Source organism: Centruroides vittatus, unplaced genomic scaffold (assembly GCF_030686945.1).
Source record: "Centruroides vittatus isolate TY-2023 unplaced genomic scaffold, ASM3068694v2 contig_603, whole genome shotgun sequence".
Lineage (NCBI taxonomy): Eukaryota > Metazoa > Arthropoda > Arachnida > Scorpiones > Buthidae > Centruroides > Centruroides vittatus.
In genome coordinates, this window is record NW_027122369.1 from 108,671 (window position 1) to 124,469 (window position 15,799).

Consider the following 15,799-nt stretch of genomic DNA (forward strand, 5'->3'; position numbering starts at 1 on the left):
GGTCAAGTTTTGGTAGGATGCATTCCTACCAAAACTTGGTTGGTCAAATGAACTCGATTAAGAATGTTTTTTTCGTCTCTACAAGTCGTCACAAAGTGCAGTGTTTGCTCAATCGTTTGCTAATAATATTTTGAACTCTAAAGTGGATTTTGGTTTTTATTCATATTGAACTAAAAAGTGATTTAATAAAAATATAATCAACCCTCAAGAACAATGAGTAGCTAAAAGTCAATTGAAGAGGAACATCGTAATTTTCAAGAAAAATGGGAACTACAATATTTTTGTGTCCAAAAGAAGAATAAAATATTATGCTTGATATGTAAAAACTCTATTTCAGTTCCTAAGGAATATAATCTTAAAAGGCACTATGACAGAAATCATAAAAGAAACTATGACCATTATGTTGCAATACTTCGTGAAGACGAATTGTCGGTATTGAAATCAATCCTTCAAAAACAATAAAGTGTATTCACTAAATCTGTTTGCTTACAGATGTCGTAAAAGTTAGTTATATATTATCACATTTTATTGCAAGAAGATCGAAACCATTTACTGAAGGGGAATTTATTAGTGAATGCTTAATTAAAGCAGCAGAAGTATTATGTCCAGCACAAATAAGAAAATTTAAAAGTGTAAGTTTAAGTCAAAATACTGTAGCTAGCAGAGTTGATGAAATAGCCAAGAATTTGAGAAATCAGAATAATTCAATAATATCAACATTTCAAGCCTACTCTGTTGCAATTGATGAAAGTACAGATATTCGAAATACCGCTCAGCTGGCCATTTTTATTCGCGGATGCGATGTCAATTTAAAAATAAATGAAGAACGTTTGGCCATCTTTCCTATGCGTAATAAAACCACTAAAGCTATGTTTGATGCACTTATGGAAGTTTTGAAAAAGTATAAGTTACCATTCGAAAAGTTGGTTTTTCTTGTAAATGATGGTGTACAGTACCTACCATGACCGGTATTACTAAAGGAGTTATTGCAAGATTAAAATAAACATGCAAACAGCATGGTAATAATAATTTTGAACATTTTCATTCTATTATTCACCAGCAAGTACTGTGCTCCAAAGTTTTAAATATCGGACATGTTTTAGAAATAGTCACCAAAATTGTAAATTATATTCGAGCACGTGGAGTTAATCATCGTCAATTTGCTTCATTTCTGGGAGATATAGATGTGAATACATCGATATACTATATTATACGAAAATTCGATGGCTTCAAGTCATACAGTGTTAAAACAATTCTTTAAACTGCTGCTATAAATCGTAATTTTCTTGGAAACAAAAATTATGAATGTGCTGAATTAAAAGTTGGGCAATGGATAAAAGACCTGGTTTTCTCAGCTTCTATTACTAGTCATCTTAATCAACTTAATCTTAAGCTTCAGTGCAAAAATCATGTTGCTATAATGGTATTTCATAATATTAACGCTTTCAAACAAAAATTATTACTTTGGTGATAACAAATAGATAAAAAAAACTTGTCAAACTTTGAAAGCTGTCAATATCTATTGCTTAAATCACCTAAATTAAAACTTACAGAATATGCTCACAAAATTAAATTATTAGAAACGGAATTCGATCGAAGATTTTCTGATTTTCAATGCTGCAAATACAAATTTCGTTTTTTACTTCACCTCTATCTATCAATCAGTGGCGTGCCGTCATTGGAAGCGGTGGAAGCGCTGCTCGCACCTTCCAATGATATTCCCTTGTATTTTCTAAAATATAAATTTTCATATTTTAACGTACTTTGAATTAATTAAAATTAATATTTTATTATAACTGCATTATGTATCTTATTAAGAAATTCTACACTATATGTGAAAAAAACGATAAGATTACTATTGTATATTCGAATGTCAGTGGCGGAATAGAAGCGCTAACGAGGCAGCTTCCACGGCGAGTATAACTGAATGGTGTAAAGCAGCCAGAGGGCATTGGTGCACGAGCTTTACAGAGCACCAACTTTAACCAGTTTAGCTGGTGGAAACTACACACCCGTGTAACGCTTCCAACGATTCTATCCCATGGCCACTGGGTAGGAAGCTATCTGACTAAGTGAATTGTTTAAGAATTAAAAAGTAAAGAATATTCAATGTTATTTTTATGCACGTTATTTTGCAAAGTTGTATTTAACTATAATTGTCTTTTAATTATACTGTAATTATATTGACAGATTTTCAGACATAAAATCTTTAGAATTTTTATTACTTTTAGATGTTAATGATTTTAATATTATGAAAAACAATGTTTCCAAGCGTGTTTTAATTCTTTGAATTAAGTAAATTTTATGGGAAATTTTTTGATTTATTTAAATTACGTAGTAATCGCAATACTTATATTCGTGTCCAGATTAGATTGGCAAGTAACTCTCAGACATAAAAAGTACTATAATTAATGTCGATCCGAACAAAAACGTACTAAAAGAATTATATGATTTAATATCATTTCTACGGTATCATCTACTAGTGCGTCTGTTGAGCGCAGTTTTACGACCACGTAGCAAATTCATACATTCGCTAGGAACACTTAGTCAGAGGAAAAACTGTGATCGCAAGCGTTGCTTTTGATAGAAAAAAAGCTTTCAAATACGTTGATGGAGTCGACGACAAGCGACTTTTATCATAAAGTAATTAACGACTTTGCGGAAAAAATCGCCGAAGAGTTAGTTTATAAAAATTTAAAAAACAAGTTTTTCTATCATTGTATCGTATCAATTTGTATTATTTGCATTTTAGAACTAAAATACATAAATTGTTTATTTTTGTCGTTTCTAGTATTTGTTTAAAACTTTTATGGAAATGTGATATATCGGACAAATCTGACCCGTCACGAAAGATGCGAATAAACGGTTAATTTACAGAAAAATTCATTAGTTTAAGAAAACATAGGTAAAAGTCGTTTGTAGTCGGACACCCATTGTTTATATCAAACTGCCAGGCAGAAACCATAAATCGCGGGAGAAAGTGTTCCTATGATCGGTGGAAAATCGAATTCATCTTCAATTTTGACTTTTCTCGCTCTCCAGGTAAGAGTCTCGTTAAGTTTAGTAACGAGGAATGAACCACTCGGAAAGCGTGATTGAGGAAGAACGAACGACCAATCAAAATGGACGAAAGAAAAAATGGAGATTGAAATAATCTCTGACAATCGAGGATACCGGGTACTCGGTTAACGTTCCGAATAACCAAAACGCCGTGTGTCAACGCGCAAAAAAAAAAAAAAAAAAAAAAACAATTTTTTGTCTATTGTGCCAACCCGTAACCCGTGCCACTTCGGACTTACACCGTGTTTCCCGACTCCAATGGACGAAGTCTCCCCGTGCCTTACAGACTCGTTAACGCCACTGTTCCGGGGCCACCTTCGATCGACCACTGAAGAACCACATCGACGCCCAGGACTTCCAAAGAGCTGACTGTCCTAAAGCAAACTATTTTTGTACATAGTGTATGTATATTTTATATTAAAATAAACGGTTTTTGTCAGATACTTGTCGTCTTTGTCTCTACAGCAACCACCCACGTACGAATGGACCCTAGACCATTACTGACGCTCAATTAACTGATTGCCCCTGGAAGTCGGCTTCTTACAGAAACACAGCTTCTCTATCGTCAAATGTCACGGCACGCCACTGCTATCGATATTGAAATTGTTGATAAAAACTTACAAATGGAATTAATAGAAATCCAATGTGATAATTTCCTAAAGCAAAAATATATGGAAGTTAGAATTCCAGATTTTTATACGTATTTATCTGTAGATCGGTTTTCTAAAGTGTTATCGTGTGTTATGCATATAATGGCTATGTTTGGAAGCACTTATTTGTGCGAGCTACTATTTTCTTTAATGAAAAATAACAAAAATTAAAAAAAGTCAAAATCAACTGATTAACATTTACCATCAATTTTAAAAATTGCATCAGCTCAATATATTCAATCGAATTTTGATTACTTGCTTTGTGAAAAACGCTGTCAAATATCTTCTAAAAAGTAATATTAAACTGTAATTTTGTTTATTTTTTATTATAACTTTTGTTTTTTATAAAACGTATAAAATATTTATAGTTTGTTTAAAACATAACACGAAATATAAAATGTGTATATATGTATAATACACAACATATTGAGTGTAATAAATACATAATACATAATATACTCATTCTAAAAATAGTATTTTATAAATTTTTTGAACATTGAAAACATGCGGCCCCTGACTTAATACAAAATAGATCATGTGGCCTGTAATATCATATGAGTATGACATGCCTGCCATAGAAGAAAGCAGTCAATAAAAAAAACCAAGCATAAAAGATAGCAGTCTGCCATAGGAATCCTCTTGTCTAAAGATTTAATTAGTGTGCTGAGAAGCAAGAAGATAGTTCTTGCTTCACTCATCATCATCCTCCCAAACTTTATTGCCATTGTTCAATAGCATCATCCTTTTGCTGCCAATCTGAAGACTACTAACCGATCAACAGTCAAGGTAGTACTGTATATCTTGATATTTGTAAACTCTATCTCTCACGTGAATAGGATAGGGATTATAATCTGTTGTATAATTGTATTTTTTTTTCTTTTGTTGATGTTGTTGTTGTTCTCATTAAATTTTGTTTTGTTGCTTAATGATGGTCTTCTCAATGAACTCAATGCCATGCCAAAGTCTTATTACTTATCTATGATTTTTCCCTCTCAGAAAAGTTTATTAATTTGTTCATTAGCATTTCTAACATTCTATTTAGGTTGGTGTCAGGAAAACAAGTATAGAGGAGGATTCTATAAACTCCCTGTACATAAAGTTTATATCATAAAAACACCCATCTTCTAACCCTGAAAGCAGATCAATCCAATCTGAGGGCCAAAACACATAAGAAAACCATTTCTTACCCACTGGATTCTCACAGAAAAACACATTTAAAAAATTTTTAAAATTGTGTACAATAGATAAACCTGGGGTTATAATAAACACTGAAATGTTTAGATTTTAAAAAAATAATAAAATTTATAGAAAACTATAGAGGATATCTCATTAAATCTCTCGAACTCTTCAATATCTCTAACATGCCTATCTTTTCTTGCAAATTTATGTGTGATGCAAGTCAGCTTTGGTCTTGCCACTCCTAACATCTGAACTTTAGTCAAGCTGCTAATTTGGCAACATCAGTGAGAAATTCAAAGAAATGATTAATTCGGGTACCATTCATATCTCTTGAAAACGATGGTAGTAATGGCACTAGAGTACCTAGATTATCAAATACTGCCTTAGGATTTTCTTCCCTTATTTTACTTAAACCTATCTACAATTAACTTATATACAGTCTTATCTATCTATGGAAAACGAAACCTATTCAGAGAAAACAAAATCTCTAGTTTGGTATCTTAACACTATTTTGAGCCTCACTTTTTTCCCCTTGGTGAAACCAATATGTGGTTTTTACAAATTTCAGACCTGTTAATGATCGTTATTTTGGAAGTTAATGCCAACAAAACTCCACTTCTGCTAAAACTACAATGTGAGTTCAATTCATTACAAAATCTGTTCATAATGTCTTGTAGAAGTCAATTCCAGCATTATTGACCTATCGAAATAAACTTCATTCTCTTCAAACTAATATGTATGATTCTGGAAGCTGAGGCAAGTCAAAACCCCACTTCCTAGACACGAATATGTGGGAATCCAGTGGGTAAGAAATGGTTTTCTTAGGTGTTTTGGCTTCAGACTGGACAGATTAGCCCACAAGGTCTTAGAATGGGATTTTAATAATATAAAATTTAGGTATAGGAAGTTTGTAGTATCCTCCTCTAAGTTTATTTTCCTGACACCAGCCTAAACAGAGCGTTAGGAAGGCTAATGAATAAATTAATAAACATTTCCGAGAGGGAAGGATTGTAGAGAAATAATAAGACTTTGGCATGGCATTGAGTTCATTGAGAAGACCATCATTAAGCAACAAAACAAAATTTAATGAGAACAACAACAACAACAACAAATACAATTATACAAGAGATTATAATCCTTATCTTATTCGCATGAGAGAGAGAGAGTTTACAAATATCAAGATTTACTACCTCGACTGTTGATCAGTTAGTAGTCTTCGGATTAGCAACAAAGGGATGATGCCGTGGAACAACGGCAGTAAAGTTTGGGAGGAGGATGATGAGTGAAGCAAGAACTATGTTCTTGTTTCACTCATCATCTTCCTCCCAAACTTCCTCATCATCCTCCTCCAAACTTTACTCATCATCTTTTTGTCTAAAGACATAATTGGTGTGCTGAGAAGCAAGAACTATGTTATTGCTTCTCAGCACACAAATTAAGTCTTTAGACAAAAGGATTCCTATGGCAGACTGCCGTCTTCTATGACAATATCGGGTTTCTATTCACTACTGTCGTTTATGACAAGGTCAGGTTTCTTTCTATTGACTGCCTGCCGTTTATCGCAAATCTTTTCTTCTGCAGACTGCTGTCAATTATGGCCCAATCTAGTGATGAATTGCGTCTCCTTTGGCATGTTCGAATTCTCGTGAACTGTATCGAATGGCAGGAAAATCACCCCTTTTATCGAATTTCCTGAGCAATAGTGTAAAAGGATTTTCGGTTACTAGTAGGATGTATGGGGTGATGCAGAGGGGTAGATAAATAGATGGTTGTCCAAATTTGGAAAAAAGGTCTTAGAGATGCGAAGTTGATTTTCTTCTTTTCGTAAAAAGTGATACTGTATCTTCCTTTTTTTGTAAACAACTTAAAAATCCTAGATTTATTTCCCATTCTAATTAACTGTAAATATCCCAATTTTCACATCACATTGTTTATCCGGTGTAATGAACTCTTATGTAAGATAATCATTGCAGTTATATAAATCAAGTACTGTAATGAGCCGAGCATTGCCCAGGCAAAAAATAACAAAATCAAAGATTAACACTTAGCTCCTTTAATTACTATTGAAGTAACTTTTTCGACAAAAAAATTGAAAATACCATTGAAAAATATTATTTATTTGAATTGAAAAAAGTTGTTATTTCGAATTTTTATCAATTTGTAAAAATTGGTTCCTAAATGGCACCTTCTCCTATGGATAGCCAACTTTACAGGGGCCTCAGAGCCTGAAACGGTGGCTTCTCTGCATAATATTTCTGTCATGCTGGAAAGCTGCCATTCGTCGTTTATCTTTAAAAATAATTTAAAAACGAAAACATGACAAAACATAAAATGAAAATAAATTTATTGACAAAGACATATTTTAAATCATTACAAATAATAAAAAGAATAAAAAATAATTACAAATAATAAAAAGAATAAATAATAATTACAAATAATAAAAAGAGTAAAAAATAATTATGAAATACAATATCATACTATCATACGTGAATGTACTCTGTATATTTACTGAATGTAGCAAACAATAATAAAATACATTATTATGAATTGGCTATGAATATACCAAACATAGAAAAAAATAATAAAATACAATATTCTTTATATATTTGCTGTGATTATTTACCAAATATAAAAAATAACAATGCGATATAAAGTGATACATTTGCACAACTAAATAATATAAAAAAGTGAATAAAAGTCATAAAATTACGAATAAAAGTATATATCTTATTATTATTTACAATATCTACTAAATTATTTACAATGATAATAATGAAAGCTTTCAAAAAATACTGATATTAGACGTAAGAAAATTTATGATATAAAAAAAAGTAAACTTTGTTTAAAATTTCTCCATGGTGTGGTATATCTCAAAACAGGGTGCTGGGCACAATGGCACATCACAAATTTTACAATAATATCTGGTTTCTTTTCTTATTTTTTTCCCTGCACCGTCATGCTTTGTTTTACATACGGCACAGCGTCTAGCGGGAGATTTTTTTTTGTCGGTCGCCGGAAGAAGGTTCGGGAAATGTCTTTCCGTCAGTCTAAGCGGACCTGGAGTTCTCGGACCTGAAGTTCTCCGACGACCATGTCTGATAACCCTCGTTTCGGTGTGATATTCTTGTATAATCTTTTCAACAATATTTATTCTAAATTCTAAATGATCCATACTGCCACCATTTTTTTTATACAATACAAACGAATTAAAAATACTAATATCTATTAAATGAAAAAAAACTTTTTTGTAAAATTTCTTCCCTCTTTTTCTTGCCACTGGATAATCTCGAAGATGCTGATCTAAAAGGTCAACACCTCCCATTGTGTCGTTATAGTCGACAACAACCTGTGGCTTTATAACTATTTTACCGGCATGTGTTGTTTTGCTGACCATGGCTGGATTGTGGACCGTAGAGAGTAAAGTGACGGCTCTTTTATCTTGCCACTTCATAATCATCACTTTACCTCTCTGCATCGCCACTGTTTCTCCCTTTTTCAATTTTTTATTTCGAATCTCAGCCGGGACCTGTTGTCTGTTCGTCCGCACAGTTCCATAGAAATCTGTTTGGCACGTAACTAGATAATCAGCTAAATGTGGGGAAGAATAAAAATTATCTGTTGTTAGACAATAGCCCTTGCCTAACAACGAGTCCGCTAATGATAAAACTATTTTAGAAGTAACTGGCATATCCTTATATTTATTGTTAAAAACTGTATTTTTTCCTGTATATATAATAAAGTTATATAAATATCCAGATGAGGACTCACATAACATGTAGAATTTCACACCGAAACGAGACCGTTTGAGAGGCATGTATTGTCTCCACGAAAGACGTCCTTTGAATAACAATAAACTCTCATCAACCACTATATCCCTTTCAGGGACGTAGAGACGCGAAAATTTTGAACATAAATTTTGAACTATTGGCCAAATTTTATTAAGTTTAGGGTTTGGATGAGTTCGCGGATTATAATTTTGATTATCTGTAAAATGCAAATTTTGTTTTATTGCCAAAAAACGATTTCTAGACATTAATCTTCGAAAACTTGGAGTGGAAAGTGTTTCGTTCGTGGTCCAATACATCCTCTCATCCGGTTTATGAATAATACCTTGTAATATTACTACACAAAAAAACATATACATTTCCTGTATTGATACAGTGTCCCACTGGCTCCTGGATGTCTGTGGCTTCGTAAGGGCGTATCTATTCGTTTCTGTTGTTATATGATCCACCAGTTCGTCATCGAAAAATAATTTGAAATAATCTAACGGTTCTATTACTTCTGTTGTAGAAAACCGACATCCAGGAGTCCCAGTGAATGGAAACCGTGGAGGAGGCGTCGGATATCTTTGAGCATCCGCTTCGCACCAATTTCTAGCGGTGCTAGAGGTATCAGATCCAGAGCTACTGGAGTCGTCGATGCTTGGTACGTAGCTCTCTGATCCACTTTCAGAGAGTACCATGCATTCAACTTCACTATCAGACATTCTGCCAATGAGAAAAATTATCTAAAAACCCGTCTTACTCGTCTATGTTACGCGCTAAAAATTAGATATTATTCTCCGGAATAAATAGAATTATCATAAACTTACTTGATAAAATTAGCTGAATAACTATCAATAATATCAATAACTTGAACAAAGATTTAATGGAATCTACAAATAAGAAAAATTATCTAAAAACCCGTCTTACTCGTCTATGTTACGCGCTAAAAATTAGATATTATTCTCCGGAATAAATAGAATTATCATAAACTTACTTGATAAAATTAGCTGAATAACTATCAATAATATCAATAACTTGAACAAAGATTTAATGGAATCTACAAATAAGAAAAATTATCTAAAAACCCGTCTTACTCGTCTATGTTACGCGCTAAAAATTAGATATTATTCTCCGGAATAAATAGAATTATCATAAACTTACTTGATAAAATTAGCTGAATAACTATCAATAATATCAATAACTTGAACAAAGATTTAATGGAATCTACAAATAAGAAAAATTATCTAAAAACCCGTCTTACTCGTCTATGTTACGCGCTAAAAATTAGATATTATTCTCCGGAATAAATAGAATTATCATAAACTTACTGGATGAAACAGAACAATTTGCTGACAAATATATTCAAAAAAGGAAACAAAACTGCAAGCACAAAATTGAAACGCAACTTGACACAGCAAGATCAAGACTAAGAGTGAGATATTCTACAATTGTTCAAACGAAAAACAGAGTAATAAATTTCTTACTTTCAACTTACCGTACAATAAACATTTACAACAAGCAAAGTTTTATTACATGTTTCCCATCTGAGAATTGATTTTTTGAAACAAGTAACAAGAAACGGTAAGTACAAACGCTTCCAATACTGAAAGCGTTTTGTACTTACCGACTTACCGTACAATAAACATTTACAACGGGCAATGTTTTATTACATGTTTCCCACCTGAGAATTGATAATTACATGCAGGTAGTCAAAAGTTCTTTCTAAATGCTTTTATACGTGAATAAATTTATAGAATTATAAATAATATATTAGCGTGTGTGATTATTCACTGTAAAATATTTTGTATGTATACAAAAATTTATATATTTCAAGATTTTATAACTTAAAAAAATCTTTTTATGTAAAAATTCAACCAAACTGTTATATGTTACGTAGACAGGTATATTTTCTCAAAAAAAAATCATGCAGCTTTCTAAACTGACGTAGAGATACAATATAGCTTATAGTTTACAACGCGACTGGTTTGGGGGGGGGCGGTTGAAGTTGTGAAAGTAGGTCAACACACATTTGTGCATCCATGGTGTATATTTGATTTTGTTTATGTTATTTATACTAATATAATAACAGAGCACTATAATAAGCGATTATTCCCTTATTATATGAACGACTATACATGTATCATTTTTTATGTATTACGGAAGTACCACAATAAACCGGAATTACTTTTTTTTTTAGAAAGACTTGTGGCTGGATGATTCTGAAAAAACGTTTATAAACGTAAAATAGTATGAATATACATATAAATTTAATAAACTCGGGTAAAAATAAATGAGAGTAATAATTTATGATTGTTTGCATATGTTTATAGCTGACAAAGTATCTCCGAGAAGGCACGGCTTTTTGCTTGAAAATTCCCACCCCACAAACCCGAATCGAAGCTTATTTGTCGAAGGATAGTCAATTAGCTATAATGTATCAATTACAGCTCAACAAGCATATGACCGACAGTTTGTTTTATCCAATAAACAAAAGAAGGTTGTTCTATAGATATAACATGGGAAGGAGGAGTATTGTACAAACTGTAATCAAGTCTGTAGCGATCTGAGCTTTGATTTGCTTGTTTGTATGTGTCTTTTGACTGACTCAACCAATAAATGTTTTGTCACCACCCCCGAACCATAAATATTTCGCGAAATACCGTCCTCTTCCATTGTAAAGCAATTAGAGGGTGAGGAGGCAGATTATTGGCTGATAAAATCGATAGTCAACTTCTTTTACACTGTAGTCGGTTACTTTCTGTCTATGTTGATATTAGATCGACGAATCATTGACCTGTGAAAACAGTGGAGCTCAAATTTCCACTAAGTACCATCCCTCTCAGGTGTAGCTGTACGCTATATATTTTTGTTGTAAATATAGATTTAAGTTTAGTTTAGTATCCTTCCTTTTTCTATTTTTTGTCTATCTTCTAGAACTTTCTTGCTTTGTCTTTCTGGTTCATTATCTCTTGGGTGGGATTACCAATTCCAAGAAAGGTGTACGTAAACAAAGGGTGAAGCAAGGCCCTGGGGCCGATGAACAAAGGGAAGAGACACTTTTGGTCGGAACTCTCAACGAGGACGGATGGAGAGAAGGAAGGCACGAGATAGCTAGCACGACAATCGGAGACCACTAGGTTTCGATAACAAAACTTGTACTCGAATTCCGATAAATAAGGGCGGAATTAGGGTAGCCACCCGATCGAATTTGAGACGATTGAAGGCTACGTTCACCCCAAGGAAGCTAGCGAAAGAAATTGAAAATAGTGCGACGGATAACACGAGGAGCAACATTCACCCCAAGAAAAGCATCAAACTAGTATCCCACCCAAGTCTTTGAAAAAAACAGGAAAGTTCCGGGTATTTCTACCTTTTTTCTTCTTCTTCTATTTTTCATCTTCTCTTCTTTCCTTAGTTATAATTAGCATAAGTATTAGTTTGTAAGTTTCGGCCCGCGTATAGTTGTCGCGCTCGTTGATCTTTTATTCGTTAGTATAGATTGTAACGTGTGTGTGTATAGTAGTTACTTGTAGTTGTTGGGATCCAAAGAACCTGTTTAGAGCGAAAATAAATTACTTTGTCACGTGAATAAAATCTAGTTATTTATTTCTACTATCGTGCTCGCTGGACCTTGTACTTGTCGCCCTAAACATTACACAGGCTACAGTCTTTGAAATATGTAAACAATCGTTATAAAATTGCTTGTTTCTATCGTTTATTAGCTCTAATTTGCTAATTTATTGTTCTTAGAGAGTATTTAGGTGAGTAAACATTATTTTAGAAATGTAAAGATATAAATTATTTGTGAAAGTAAACATTTCCCCTCGCTGTTACATAATATGAGAAAATATGTAAACAATTGCATGTAAAATTGCGTAGTATAGTCGATTATTGTAAAAATTGCCGAAATAATATAAAAATAATGTTTCTTATACATTATCACTAAGAAAACTTTTGTTGACTTCGACCCTCAGATGACTCATCCACTCCCCTCCTAGGAGAGTAATTAGAGTAGTAGTGTGAATAATGGCAATAACTTCTCACTTGCTGTAGCTAGCAGTTTGTTTTCTTTTCAAACGAAAGATATGTGTGACTAATAAATGCACGATATTTTAGCGAATTTATATAAATAAATAAATTGTTTTCTGTTTAGTTCGGAAATTTAAAATTTTATTATAATTTTAAATTCGTGAATAACAAAATACAAAACTACGGTAAACTGTAATATGACTTTGCTAGTAAATGAAAAAAACAGACTGAATGTAGCGCGAATTTGAAGCGAGATACAACACTTGAAACGACACTTGCATCTGTAAACATGCTTTTCCTGCAGAACATCATGTTTTTGATAGAAGAACGCAGAGTTTTTATGAAAATTCTGTATATGAATATTTTTCATTATCTTATTATCAGAGAAAGATTTTTATCTGTCCTACATTGCTTGAGCCACACTACCCCCTGGACTTTGTCATGAAGAGAGAAATAGTATATTGTAAACAATGAAATTTGACACCATAAGGCTATACAAGGGTGCAGTTCGTTTAGTACAAAAAAGAATTTTTACACAAGTACAGTACAAACAATTTCTTATATCACAATAATACTTATTTTATAATTATTAGTTTCTAGCTTTATATGCTGACATAAAAGCTTTACAAAAAACCCACGAAAAATCAGAATAATTTATATTACGCCATTTTATAAAATGAATTCCTATAAAGTTTTAGTATAAAACTTTATTTATTTTATTATCTATTATTTAGAAACTTATTATTTTTCATATAACACAAAACTGGCAAGGAGACACCTAGCACAGGCAGATACACAGCTGGATGACCTTGAGAACAGCTGATTGTAAACTTTTCGCGGGATGTTCCAAAACAACGCTTGAGGGGGTGTAAGTTTTCTACACACGTCAGAACTAGTTACTGTAAATACTCGAATGTATTTCGTTATTTTCTAATAATTTTTATACCAGTTTCTTCTTATCATTTATATTATATGTTGAGACTAATATCATTAACCTAACATTGTTTTTTTGTGTTTTACAGGAAAAACACCCACAAAAATAAAAAAACATTTTAATACACCAATTTATGAAATACATATCTAAAAGATTTTAGCATAAAACTTTATTTCTTTTGTTAGGTATTATTTAGAAACGAATTATCTGTCACATAACAAAAAATCGCGACGGATCACGTGACACGCGCCGCAGTTCGGTGTACTATGCTTAATGTCCTTGAAAACAGCTGTTTGTCTAAGCTGGCGGGATATTCCCAAGTAACTTTCAGGGGAAGACTGGCTTTTAGCCAGATGTGCATCATTTACCGTGAATACTCAAATACATTACGAAATTTTCGATCATGAATACTCTTTCAATAGGTGGGGACCGAAAAAATGGTCCAAAATATAAACTTCTATTGGATGTATAATTTCAAAACTTGCTGAGGTCATAAACGACATCCAATAGAATGTATCAAAAGCCTTTCCTGACTTATCTCGTCTATAGGGAAAATAGAAACGATTTTTGAAAATTTGACGTGTATACACGTCAATGGGCTGTAGCATTAAGAAAACTCTTGACGTCTATAGACGTCAATGGGCGTTAAGGGGTTAAGATTAGAAGTGCAAAGTAATCTAATACATTATTTCATACTTCTAACCTTTCTTGTAGTATAAAAGATTAGAAGTATGAAATAATGTATTAGATTACTTTGCACTTCTAATCTAAATTATTGGTTTTGTCATATGTTGTTTAGTCAATACCAGGCTCACCTGCTAGAATATATATATATATGACTATGACTATTCTGAGTTAAGATTACATCTATCTTGTGACATGTAGCAATGTTGCCCAGACTCACTCTTCAAATCAGTTTCGCTTGTTTTTTGGGTTCTTAGCACACTACATGACCAAACACATTTTGATTTGAACATTACTAGCATGACTGATTATTAATTGATAGACTTCGTATTAACAGGTGCCGGATTAATAAACACTTACACTATTTGCGTAGTAAAATGACAGTATTAATAGCGTTATTAATTAGTCATAAATTTAAAAAAATATTGAAATATTCATTAGGGATATTGTTTTAATTTATTATGTTTCATTGCAATTTTGTTTTCAGAGAGTGGAACAAAGAACTACAGAAGAGAAATCCAAACATACTGAAAGCTGTATTACGATTCGTTGGATGGAAATTCTTAACATTAATTTTACTTGTATTGATTCAGGTACTTCACAATTGTTTCGCTTAAACGTTAATTATATATTAATGTTTAAGCGAAAAATTATATCAGTTATTTAAAATAATTAATAAATAAATATGTTATTTAAAATAATTTAAATAACTGATATTCGCGTATATTTGCAGGATACGGCAGTGGTCGCAGGCCAAGTACACTTCTTAGGATTAACAGTACATTATTTTGACAATAGGTTGGAATGGAATCAATACAATATTTACTTAACCGTTGCTGGATTTTTTGGCGTGACTGCAATATTTTTGTTTACATATTAATACTAATTTTATTATGACAGAATTAATTGGAATGAAATTAAAGATTGCTTTTTGCACGATTGTATATAGAAAAGTGAGTATCAGTCATAATGTATTATGAATATATTATTATATTTATATTCTTCAGAAGAAAGGACATTTTCAAATGAAAGGTTTGTTGCATGCTTAAATTTTCTACAAAAAATTATGATTCGTTGTTAATTTACACACTATAGTAATACTGCGTTTTATGTTTGCATTATTGAATTAAATTTAATTAACATAGATACAAAATGTCCAATTCACTTATGTATTATTTTCATGTTAAGTGCATAATTATAGATTTTTAAACAGCATCTAATAGTTCTTAATACTTCGAAACCGTGTTTTATAATTTCTTTGGCTTTGGAATGAGAGCCAAAGGATCTCAAACTAATAGTGTCAATAATAAACAATGGTGAAATATTGGTGGGCTACTACCATAGAAATGGCCTTGCTTAAGAATATATAAAGAAAAAAAATGCAAGAAAGTTTTTAATTTGATATTTGTCTTTACCATAAACAGAAAAGTAAGCTTAAATGTACAGTACTTAAATTTCCACATTTTGAATCTTTTGTACTGTACCACGTTATTATA

At 32.2% G+C, this 15,799-nt stretch overlaps 1 protein-coding gene across 1 annotated transcript in view; it reads left to right on the forward strand.

The window, feature by feature from the left end:
• LOC136979335 (ATP-binding cassette sub-family C member 4-like) overlaps positions 1-15,183 on the forward strand; it is a 60,742-nt gene extending 45,559 nt beyond the window's left edge. Inside the window, exons 3-4 of the mRNA XM_067275282.1 lie at positions 14,791-14,896; positions 15,037-15,183. Coding sequence (XP_067131383.1) covers positions 14,791-14,896; positions 15,037-15,183 — 253 coding nt within the window. The remainder of the gene's footprint in view (positions 1-14,790; positions 14,897-15,036) is intronic.
• The last annotated feature ends 616 nt before the right edge of the window (positions 15,184-15,799 follow it).